At 37.7% G+C, this 10,718-nt stretch overlaps 2 protein-coding genes and 1 pseudogene across 2 annotated transcripts; 2 read left to right on the top strand and 1 right to left on the bottom strand.

Annotated features, from left to right (window-relative positions):
* Window positions 1-744: 744 nt before the first annotated feature.
* Window positions 745-2,735, bottom strand: LOC122314809 (annotated as a pseudogene).
* A 1,345-nt stretch (window positions 2,736-4,080) lies between these two features.
* Window positions 4,081-6,972, top strand: LOC122316560. The gene is made up of 2 exons (XM_043133182.1): window positions 4,081-4,526; window positions 5,971-6,972. Exons 1-2 carry the CDS (start codon window positions 4,189-4,191, stop codon window positions 6,620-6,622), a joined length of 990 nt encoding a protein of 329 aa, XP_042989116.1. The 5' UTR covers window positions 4,081-4,188; the 3' UTR covers window positions 6,623-6,972.
* A 147-nt stretch (window positions 6,973-7,119) lies between these two features.
* Window positions 7,120-10,119, top strand: LOC122316562 (protein translocase subunit SecA 1-like). Its single transcript, XM_043133183.1, has 5 exons — window positions 7,120-7,399; window positions 7,744-7,892; window positions 8,256-8,417; window positions 9,250-9,365; window positions 9,782-10,119. The coding sequence occupies exons 1-5, from the start codon at window positions 7,168-7,170 to the stop codon at window positions 9,798-9,800; spliced, it is 678 nt and encodes a 225-aa protein (XP_042989117.1). The 5' UTR covers window positions 7,120-7,167; the 3' UTR covers window positions 9,801-10,119.
* Window positions 10,120-10,718: the final 599 nt, after the last annotated feature.

Below are 10,718 nucleotides of genomic sequence, written 5' to 3'. Positions count from 1 at the left end.
GTAGAGGACGACATGTAATCAATGAGTTGGACTTTGAATTACGGAATTATCCTTATGCGAGTGCATTTTTTTTTTTTTGAGTGAGCCGAGTGCGGTTGGGTTCTCTATATTTTATTTAAAAAATAATAAAATTTATTATTAAAAAATTACTTTTTATAAATTTTCAAATTTTAATCACATAAATTAAATCTTACTATTTAAATATGTGAATAATACACTATATATACCAATTTAAGAATAGAATAACTCATATATATAATAATTTGTACCATATGGTATATTTTAGTTTTTACCTTTGAGTTTTTGCCTTTAAGATGTATAGCTACAATTTTTAGAAATTAATAAAAAAGGAGAGAAATAGGGTTTTATAAATTTAAAAAATATAAGATATTACATTTTTCATCTTATTCTCATTTTACTAGGGTAATACGATCACCACGGTTTGGATAGTGGGTTGAGTTGAGATAAAAGTTTAAAATATTATTTTTTAATATTATTATTATTTTAAAATTTGAAAAAATTAAATTAAAATTTGAAAAAATTAAATTATTTATTATATTTTGTGTTGAAAGTTGGAAAAGTTGTAACGATTAGATAAGATGAGTTAAGTGAGTTGGACTAGGCTCGATAACCAAACACTGCCTAAAGTTGTTAAGCTAATTCTTGATAGTCAATGCTTGTAAAAGCATCGATTGGAGGTATTACATTTCCAACAATTTCACAGCAAAATGAGGTTTTGTTTTTGTTTGTCTTTTCTTCCCATTTACTCATTTGCAATCTTGACAATTTTCTTTCCAACGTTGTCACCATGAAAGAGTCCAATAAAAGCAGAGGGGATGCTCTCTACACCAGGTGTGATATCTTCAAGGGCCTTGATTTTAGCCGTACGAAGATAATCACAGGTTGTAGACATGAAATCTGCATGAGTATTCATGTAATCAGCTGCTAAAAATCCTCGGATTGTAATCCTCTTGTACACAACATCTAACATATCTGGAACAGCTCGCTTTTCATCTGTGTATTCTGAGATTATCCCACAAACTGCAACTCTACCAAAAGTATTCATGTTAGAAACTGCAACTTCCAGCATCTCCCCCCTATATTGTCGAAGTATATGTCAATTCCATCTGGGAATAGCCTGTAGAATCATATTCCAAGCACATATGTTCAATCAACTGAAATAATTCATAATTTTCCTGAATTTCTGAGTACATCATTGAAGTTTAGTAAAAGGTAATTATTGCCTTTTCAAAGTAGACTTCAAATCCTTTTCTTCCTTGTAGTTGAAGGCCTCATCAAATCCAAGCTGTTCTTTGAGTAACTCTACCTGTAATAGGTTTGATAGTCAAGAACTAGAATTTTCAATGAGGCATTGAAACCAAGTTTTCCTCATGTATATATACTTCAGGGGTTCAATTATGCATGTAATATGACCTTTTTCTTGCTCCCTGCACAGCCAACAACATAGCAACCAAACAGTTTGGCATACTGTCCAACCAAATTTCCAACTGATCCAGAAGCTGCAGATACAAAGACTTTCTCCCCCTTCTTGGGCTTGCATACTTCAAAAAATCCACCATAGGCTGTCAATCCACTAAACCCTGTAGGAACAAAGAAAAAAAATGAGTTGTTAAGGAAAGTCTGCATACTGTCAAATACATCGGCAGCGATATATTTGACACGTCAATAAACAAGCTTGCAAAAATTCCTATCTACTTACCTAGAATTCCAACATGGTAAGTTAGTGGGAAACCCAAGGGATCCAATTTGTTTAACATGTTTCCATCTTTTATCATGCTATACTCCCCCCAAGTGATCAAACCAGCAACCAAGTCATCCTTCTCAAACTTGGGATTTCCAGAAGCCGCAATTCTGCCCACACCATATGCATCAATCTGTCCACGCACACGCGCGCGCGCACACACGCACACATATAACAGCTCAGACATATATACATAGCATTTTCAGGCTAAAAAATGAACCAATCTCTAACTAAATTGGCATACAAAGTATTACATAATGGCTTATACCTCTTGGCTTATACCTCTCCAAGGGCTATGCCCTCTGCAAAATTTATGGCTTTCTGAGAGGGGCTGTAACTCTTCATGCGGTTAATCTGGTATGGATCTATCGATTCATATAGATTCTTCACAATGACATCATTGGACCCAAGCTCCACTGATAGACCAAAAGCTGCAGTCTTGAGCTCAAAGTGGGACTCGTTTGGCTCGCCATGATTAATGTGAGTCCTTATCGTTATGTACCTGTTGGTCACTTCCATTGCAAACTGCCACTTTGTGTCTTTGAAGATGAAGCAGCAGAGAAGAATAAGGAACTACTGGTATAAGTAGAACAATACAAACGAGAAAAAGAAATGAGGACGATAATTCGGGCTTGATGATGTATCTGCTCATGTTTTATTTGTCTTTGTCCTACTTGACTCTAAAAAATGAGGAGATCTCGACCAACTCTCTATCAAAACAGAATCACGACTTGAACAAAAGAATGCCGTTTTTTTAAGAACATTGAAAAAGACAAAGGTGGAATCATTGTGTACAACCCTCCTCTCTAAAAGAGGAGATGCTTTCGACAACTCCTAGGTCGTTGGAATCAAGTCTTATGTGAATAGTACAAAACAGTATAAAAACTTTTGCCTGACTTTGTGAATTTCTCTTGTAATTTTCCCGTGAATTTATCAAGTCTCATTTTAAAATACCGACCGGCCATAAATTACTACCCAGTACCAACCCTCCCCACGGAAGAGGAGATGCTTTCGACAATTCCTAGATCATTAAAACAGTCTTCTTGCATGCATAGCCCTATTTTTAGTTTCACATTTGCCCCTTAATCTATCAAGTATCTACTCCTAAGACTTCACAGTTCGGTTTTAGATCTGGATCGACCAACCAAAAACATTATTACATTAAAGTAACTTTTTTTTTTTCTTGATCTCTGTGTACATTAACTGCACAACTGGTGTCCCCTTCAAATCTGGGTTAAGTGTGTTCAATCATTAAAGAAAAACTCAAACCCACATGGCCACATGCTCTTTATTTCCCTTAAGAATTTGGGAGTGCTTGTTTTCATGGTATTGTAAACCGTATCAAACTCATTGCCCTTTGCATCTTATTGAGAGATTCCTTGTTTGCTTGTAGGGTTTCTTTACTTAACCTACATGCACTTTTACCCCGTTTGTTTATGTGACCGAACTGAAATCAATTGAGTTCAGTTTAATTTAAGTTGAGTCTAACATTTAAACACTAAATTTTTAAATTGTTAACTCATCTTAACTCAAAACCTTCTAATATGTGAAATTTACAACATTTTTCAAGTCAACACATATTTATACGTGAAACACACAACTTTTTTCAATTTCTTATAAATAGTACTAAACTCATATTAATATCCAAATACATATAAACTCAATTTAGATAAATTTTACATAACTCATTTTATCTACTCAACTAACTATTATTCATAAAAAATTCAATTAAACTCAACATCCAAAGACAATGTTAATGATACAGTCTTCGCTTGTTTATTTTATTTTTGTCTTCTTGTTGAACCTTTAGAGTTGGGCCAATTTTTGGTTGAATGCCATAGACTGAGCCCAACAACTTAGCAAATAGCAAGGCCGAGCCACCTAAAAAGCTAATGAAGTTTTATTTTATTTTTTAAAATTATAATGACTATCACAAAAATTTTTATATTTAAATATATAATTATATTTTTACAGAAATTAATTATGCTGAGCAATTGCTTAAAAAAATAGGAACAGATTAAAAAAAACTAGAATAGTTTATAGAAATACAAGTATACAAGGCCCAGATGCACCCTTCCCCAGTCTCACATCACTTGCTTATTTCTATAGAAATAGAAAGCCCAGGCCCCTTATGCACTTAGCAAAACGAAAGCCCAGATGTAGCCTTCCATCACGAGCGGCGCATCCCTCTAAAGGACTGTAGTCAAAACGACAGTCTCCACAACATTCGTCTTCAAATTAATTTTAAAAATAAAAAAAACACACGCACACACACACAACATCTAATCTACTCCCCATGCTGTCGAATCTAATTTACGAGACGCCGTCGTTTCAAAAAGCAAAAATCTTCCTCGATCTGAGATTCCGAGTTCGGCTACAATCACACCTAGAGCGAACAAAGGCACGCAGAGAGACCGACAAAACACATGGCTCCCTCATCGTCCTTTTCATCGTCGAAGGGCATAGTGATAACGATGCCAGTGCTCGTACTGGCCGCCTCCGTGGCCGCTATATTCTTGTTCTTTCTCTTGTCGTCTCTCTCTACCTGTAATTGCCCTACGGGGGTGCCCAGTGCCGGCGGCGGTGTCCCCGTTTCCGGCGGCGGTCGCGATGGTGGTGGTCGTGTTGCGGTGTCCACGACGAAGGAGGATGTGGAGTGGGTCAAGGACCAGATCCTAAGTAACGGCCTCCATATGCAAGACAATGTCCTCCGCAAGGGCATCAACCCCCGAACTAGAGCCCAGCAGCTCCAAGATCTCTTACAGTCAGTACTCTCTCTCTCTCTCTCTCTCTCTCTCTCTCTCTCTCTCTCTCTCTCTCTCTCTCTCTCTCTCTCTCTGTGTATGTGGAAGCTGTAAGTGTGAACACATTCCAATCTTGTGTGGTGATGAGGAGTAGGTGTGTTGTTTATGCCTAAATGAGCTCGTATCAGGCTTGTTTATTGATTTACATATTCATTCTTTGCCTTTTCAATTCAGTTTTTGGGTTCTTTAGTATGTTCATTATACGTATTGTCTCTATTGCTGTCTTTTAAATTGCCTCAGTTTGTTTCTTCTCCGTAAGCTTGTTGCGCAGTTGGGAAATTGGCCCTGCGATTACTGATTTGGGTTTGAGCAGGAAATTGTAGAAAAAAGGGTGGCTTGGGGAGAAATAATTTGAAAGACTTGATAATGGGTTCAAAGAAAATGAAGGCTGCGAAGAATAGTAGGGAAAAATGATTGGAGTATATGCAACATGGGTATATTCGAAGAGGGCGGAAGGGAAAATGTTAAAAACAATGTGAAATTGGGTGGACATGCAGGGAAATTTGTGTGGAAACCTTTCTGGCGTATCCTGTATCCTCTCTGAAGTTCTGAACACCCCCCCTTTCCCCCCACAAAAAAATCTCTCTCTCTCTCTCTCTCTCACACACACACACACACACACACACACACACCTACAAATTATCAGTGTGTTTTTGGAAGTTTTAAATTATTCCTTCCCCCTTATCACTCTGAAACCATGGTGAGGTTTTTCTGAAATCAGCTTTATGTTTGCACCTGTTTATGCGCATGTGTATCTTTGGATATTGATTTTGGAATCGTGATATTATTTGCCATAATCTCAGTTTACATTGCTCTTGTATTTCGACAAGGTTAACTTATGCTTTGTCTGTTTTTATGGTTCTATTGGGGTAGGGCAAATGCTTTGGCCTTTGTCTTAGATGGTTATGTAAGGTTGCATTCGATGGTCTAGGATTCAATTATTTTAAAAAAGATCCTTTGGTTTCTCTGAAGTTCATAATCAAAGAGGAGATAATTTTTTTTAAAAAACACTTGGATCCGTGGGAACCTGATAAAACAAATACAAACTAAAGAATATGATTAAGCTTCTTCTTTTTTTCCTTCCATTTAGTTATGTATGAACCACAGTGGTTATATATATATGTATATATTATCTGTCATATACATATTGATTTCATGTGCATGAGCGTGGTGTTTGTGTTTGTGGTGCAACGTTAGGTGTATGTGTTATTGTCACTTCTTTTCCTGTGTACACGGGCTATGCCTATTTCATTCGTATAAATAAAATCTACTTATTACTTATTAAAAAAAAAAAAGAAAAGTTAGGTGTATGCGGTTGACATGCATACTAGAGTTTTTACATCTCCCTTTTTGTGAGTTTCTATAACTAGCCTTGCTAAAATTAAATCAAATTGCCTTTTCCAGGTTCAAAGGTATATCACATTATGAAGGACCTGAGGCAAACAACCACACTGGCCTCCCCTGCCCTGGAGAGCTTCTTGTTGAAGAGCACCACAGCAACTATGGTGAACCCTGGGCAGGAGGGCGAGATGTATTTGAGTTCCTCGCTCAATCCACCCACCTCACACCTGACTCACGGGTTCTTGAAATTGGCTGTGGCACCCTCCGAGTTGGCCAGCATTTCATTCGCTATCTCAATTCTGAGCATTACAATTGTCTTGAAAGAGACGAGCTCTCTCTGATGGCTGCATTTAGATACGAGCTTCCTTCACAAGGGCTCCTATACAAGCGCCCTTTAATTGTGAAAGGCGAGGATATGGATTTAACTAGATTTTCAGGAGTTGTGTATGATTTGATCTATGCTAGTGCTGTCTTTCTTCATATGCCTGATAACCTTGTATGGACTGGATTGGAACGCTTAGCTAGGCAACTGAAACCTTATGATGGGCGAATTTTTGTGTCCCACAACATAAAGTTCTGTTCCCGTCTGGGAGGAGACGAGTGTACGAAGCGGCTCACAACTATGGGGCTCGAGTATGTAGGGAAGCATACACATGATAGCTTGCTTTTTAATCACTACGAGATCTGGTACGAGTTCAGGCGGTCAAAGGCATAGGAGTTGGGACTTTATGAATTCAATTTCTCTTGAATGTTGTTGTTCTAGTTTGGGAGCAGATTTCAATGACTGGCCTCTAACTACTGCAACCGGAAAGTTCAAGGTCTAGTCTTCAACTTCCTGTTGATAAAATGTATGAGGAAGAGCGAGGAGTAACAAATCAATGGGCTTCACCTTAGTAGTTCATGAGCTATGGTGCAAAATTGTACCAGTTTTGTATTTAATTAATTTTCCTTGCATTCAGTCTGTTTTGTATTTTGAAGTAGTCGAAGTATTCATTGCAATTTGTAACTTAGGTGTGTGGAACTGTCATGTAATCTAATGTCTGAAAAATGTGTTGGTTTCTGTTCCATAAAGTATTCAACTTATATGCTTACAGAACATTCAAAGGATTCTACTAGTTACTGGTAAAGATAAACATGGTTCTGTTCATAGAGCAGAAAAGTGGATTTGTGCCATGAAAACGGCGTCGTTTCTATCGTTTTAAATCCACTAAGCTGAACACTCTGAACCCCGACCCTGAGCCACAGAGAGGGAGAGCGAGAATGCCTCGTTTGCGAATCCTTACCAGCACTCGCAACACATTCTCTACCTTCTCATTCTTCCTTTTCCCCTCTTGTTCCGCATACCGTCGCCTAACTCTGTCACAGCACCGCTCGATCTTCTTCACGCCGCAGCTCCAGAGTTCATGGATGGATAGGATCAAAGGGGTCTTCACCGGGCAGAAGACCAGCCCTGGAGAAGCCCAGCTCAGCTCCGAATCGTTCACGCTTCTCCGTGAGTCCCATATCATCCCCTGTCCTTCCGGCTATTGTTGCTTTCTTGTTGTTTGCTATTGATGTTCTTCACATTTTGGTTATTCGTGATCCCTTTATTTTTCTTGTTGTCTGGTGAGCATTTTGGGTTTCATTTCCTTTAACTTTTCATATTTTCCACCAATTTCTTTTTCTTGTAATTCAGAAATTCTGATTATGGGTTTCATTATTGGTGTTATCTTCAAATTTGCGAATTTAGTCATCAAGTTCCCTTCCCTTTTCCCTGGAATTAGCGTACTTAGTAACTAGTATTAAGTTTTCGATGTCATCCTAATCAATATGATTGTTACTGTTATTTGATTGCAGGGTTTGCGGATGAATTGAAGAATGCAAGAAGGGTAAGTGCATTCAAGCAATATATGGTGGGCCGAAGTAGTGAGGTGACATTTTCTGATGCCTTCGAGAAACAGCAAGCTATAGTTCGATATCTTGGAAGCTTCGATCCTACTGGAGAGGTTGGTTTATAAAATATATATGCCTGCATGTATGTATGCATACATACATATAGTGTTTACAGAAACATAGGGAAGATACCACATCAATAATTACCGCCCCCATACATATAGTGTTTACAGAAACATAGGGAAGATACCACATCAATGATTATCGCCCCCATTCCCCCATGTTTCTAACTAATTTAATTTAGGAAATGGGTGTCTGCTACTTTAGCTGGTGAATCAATTTTCTTTTTCCCGTACTTGCAAGAGGCTTGGAATGCAGCTGAAGTATTTGCATCTAGGAATGTCCTACACTGGTTTCACTTCTTTAGTAAGATTTTGTTTGGGTGAATCTTCTCATTTTGTTTTAGGTCCATGTAGAATATCCAAAGCAGTCAAAAACAAGAAGCGGCAAAGCATTGTAATTGCACTATAGCGGACGTAGAGAATACACTCGCGAAGTTTACATGGGCTAAAGAAGCACAAAAGAAGATAGAGAAGTTAAAAGAAGAAGGGAAACCAATGCCAAAGAGCATTGCTGAGGTCTACTTCTCTCATTTTTGTCTTTTTTTCTTACTGTCAAATTGTTTACAAACCTCATTAACTGTGTACCATATGTAAACATTACTCTGTCTTAGTTGGTTCTAAACCGGTAAACTTGGAAAATATGAGTTGAGAATATGCAGGCCCGACAATTTGTGAATCTGTATTTTAGTCTTTGGAGGGATGCCTCACAACCTGGGGTCTGTTTGCTGGCTAAGTACCATCTCCTGAGTGATGCCTAGATTTTTTTTGTGCCAGTACGGGAAGTACTAGGCCCATACGATGAATAGTAATATGATTGCCTCTATTAAAAAGAATAGAGTACCGATTGGCAGTATAAACTATAAACTATTGGATACAAGATGAAAGAAAATAGGGAGCCCAAATTGGAGGAACTTCGAAATCTTTTTGTGCACACCTTGTTGCTTTGGTGTTCTACCACTCTGCTCAATGGAACTAGTGTTGATGATATTTTCTGTTTTCTTTTTCAGGTTCCTAGAATGTATTTAGGTGTTTTCTTTTGTACTCTCCTTGTGTACATGGGCATCGCCTATTTCATTTGTATTAACATATTAACAAAATTTTCTTACTCATTAAAAAAAACAAAGAGTGAGGAAAAAAATGGGGGTGGATGGTTGAAGTTCATTAAATCCCTGATGGGAAAATCTATAGAAGACTGTTAGGTCTTTCTGCCTTCTCCTTCTGCCCAACCTCCATGGTATTTCATCATTGCCTTTCTGTTTGCTGGTTAAGAGCTGGTTCAATTTTGCATAATGCTTAGAAACGGAAGGTGAAAATATACTTACAATTACTTGTACGTTATGATCTGTAGGTGCAAAAGCTTGTGGGTTCCACCCCATTGGATATTGCCAGGTCCAATTTGGCTAAGAGCGGGCAAATAAGTAGGAATGCTCTATGCCCTTGTGGTTCCAAGAAGAGATACAAACGGTACTGCTTCTGTGGTTAATCCTTTTGAGTAATCTTTTCTGCTCTCTTCAGAATGTCATATGGCTTACTAGATTAAGTGACAGACAATGTCTTAAATTTCAGTGGATACTATTCTATTCATTCCATATGTGATAGACTATCATTTAGACTTTTTCTTTCATGGCTTACCATGCATCTCATTGCTTGAAAGTTTCACTCTCTTTCAATTATATTGAGATTGGCGTTGGTATTTTAACATTCTTTCATTAAGAGGGGGAAAAAAAAAAAAACGAAAACTTGATTGACCTGCAGCTCTAAAAGTGGTGTGACATTTATGCCTCCTGATAATCAAGTGAGCAAAATGATTGCATGTATATATATATGCATACATGTAATCACTAATCAGCTTATTTTCTTCCCATGTTTTTGTTATGAAGGTGCTGCGGAAAGGATTAAAGATGGAAAGGATTGAAGGACTTTGAAAACTAAAATGTTACAGCAAAAGGAACCGTGCTTCAAGTGTTGGATATGAGAGCTGCCACAGAGAAGCAAAATACATTTGCTGTCTTAAATAATTTCTCGTTGGAGCTCTTTGATTCCATTCACTTTGTTGTACAAACCTGCAGACGAGGCCCTCATATTTGCTGTCAGGGAACCGATGATTGGATGGATTTTTTTAAACCGAATTAGTTGCTTTTGTTAATACATTTTTGTAAGGGAATTGGAAATATATGTTTCGTGGATAAAAACCTTATTCTTCTCCTTTCTTTCTTTATGTGCCTCGTGTCTATCATTGATCGTCTTGGAACGTTCTATATCCGCTGAAGTGACAGTGAGCTCAACTTGATTATCCTCAGTCTCGTTTCTTTTTTTTTTTTTTTATTTTTTATTTATTTATTTATTTATTTTTTCTCTTTCTGTGGGGGTGGGGGTTGCCAGTTGCATCCCAGAAAAGAAATGTTATGTATCCATAAAACTAATAAAAGAGTGGGTTTTAGGTATGGGATTATCCAGGTGGTGGCTTATTTTGCAAGCTAGTCACGGCAGTATTGAGTCTATTGACATTCCTGGCTGTACACCTTCTCAGCATGCCAAAGCTTGAAGCAGGAAAGACGTCCTGTAATGTTCAATATTTAGGTCATGTTTCAGTAGGCTGGCCGAGAGTCCAGGAATGGTTATTTGATTTCTCATGCAATAAAGCATGCATGCATGGAGAATGGTTGTTCTATAATGACCTGTCGCTTGTGCAGTATATGACCAACTACACATAAACAGAGAAGGAAACAGAGCTTGATGAGAACAGAGTAATGGTCATTTTCATATAATTTGAAGAGGAGTGCTATAGCCACAAAAGAATGACATAAAAGTGAATTT

The sequence above is a fragment of the Carya illinoinensis genome, chromosome 7 (assembly GCF_018687715.1).
Source record: "Carya illinoinensis cultivar Pawnee chromosome 7, C.illinoinensisPawnee_v1, whole genome shotgun sequence".
Classification (NCBI taxonomy): domain Eukaryota; kingdom Viridiplantae; phylum Streptophyta; class Magnoliopsida; order Fagales; family Juglandaceae; genus Carya; species Carya illinoinensis.
Note: the sequence above shows the minus strand (reverse complement) of the source record. Positions and strands in the feature narration are given on the sequence as shown.

Bases quoted from the DNA above. Each gene is read 5' to 3' on its own strand.
- LOC122316560 (XM_043133182.1), top strand. From the start codon at position 4,189: ATGGCTCCCTCATCGTCCTTTTCATCGTCGAAGGGCATAGTGATAACG. The intron at 4,527-5,970 runs GTCAGTACTCTC...TGCCTTTTCCAG, and splicing joins CAGCTCCAAGATCTCTTACA to GTTCAAAGGTATATCACATT.
- LOC122316562 (XM_043133183.1), top strand. From the start codon at position 7,168: ATGCCTCGTTTGCGAATCCTTACCAGCACTCGCAACACATTCTCTACC. The intron at 7,400-7,743 runs GTGAGTCCCATA...ATTTGATTGCAG, and splicing joins CGAATCGTTCACGCTTCTCC to GGTTTGCGGATGAATTGAAG. The intron at 7,893-8,255 runs GTTGGTTTATAA...AGGTCCATGTAG, and splicing joins GCTTCGATCCTACTGGAGAG to AATATCCAAAGCAGTCAAAA.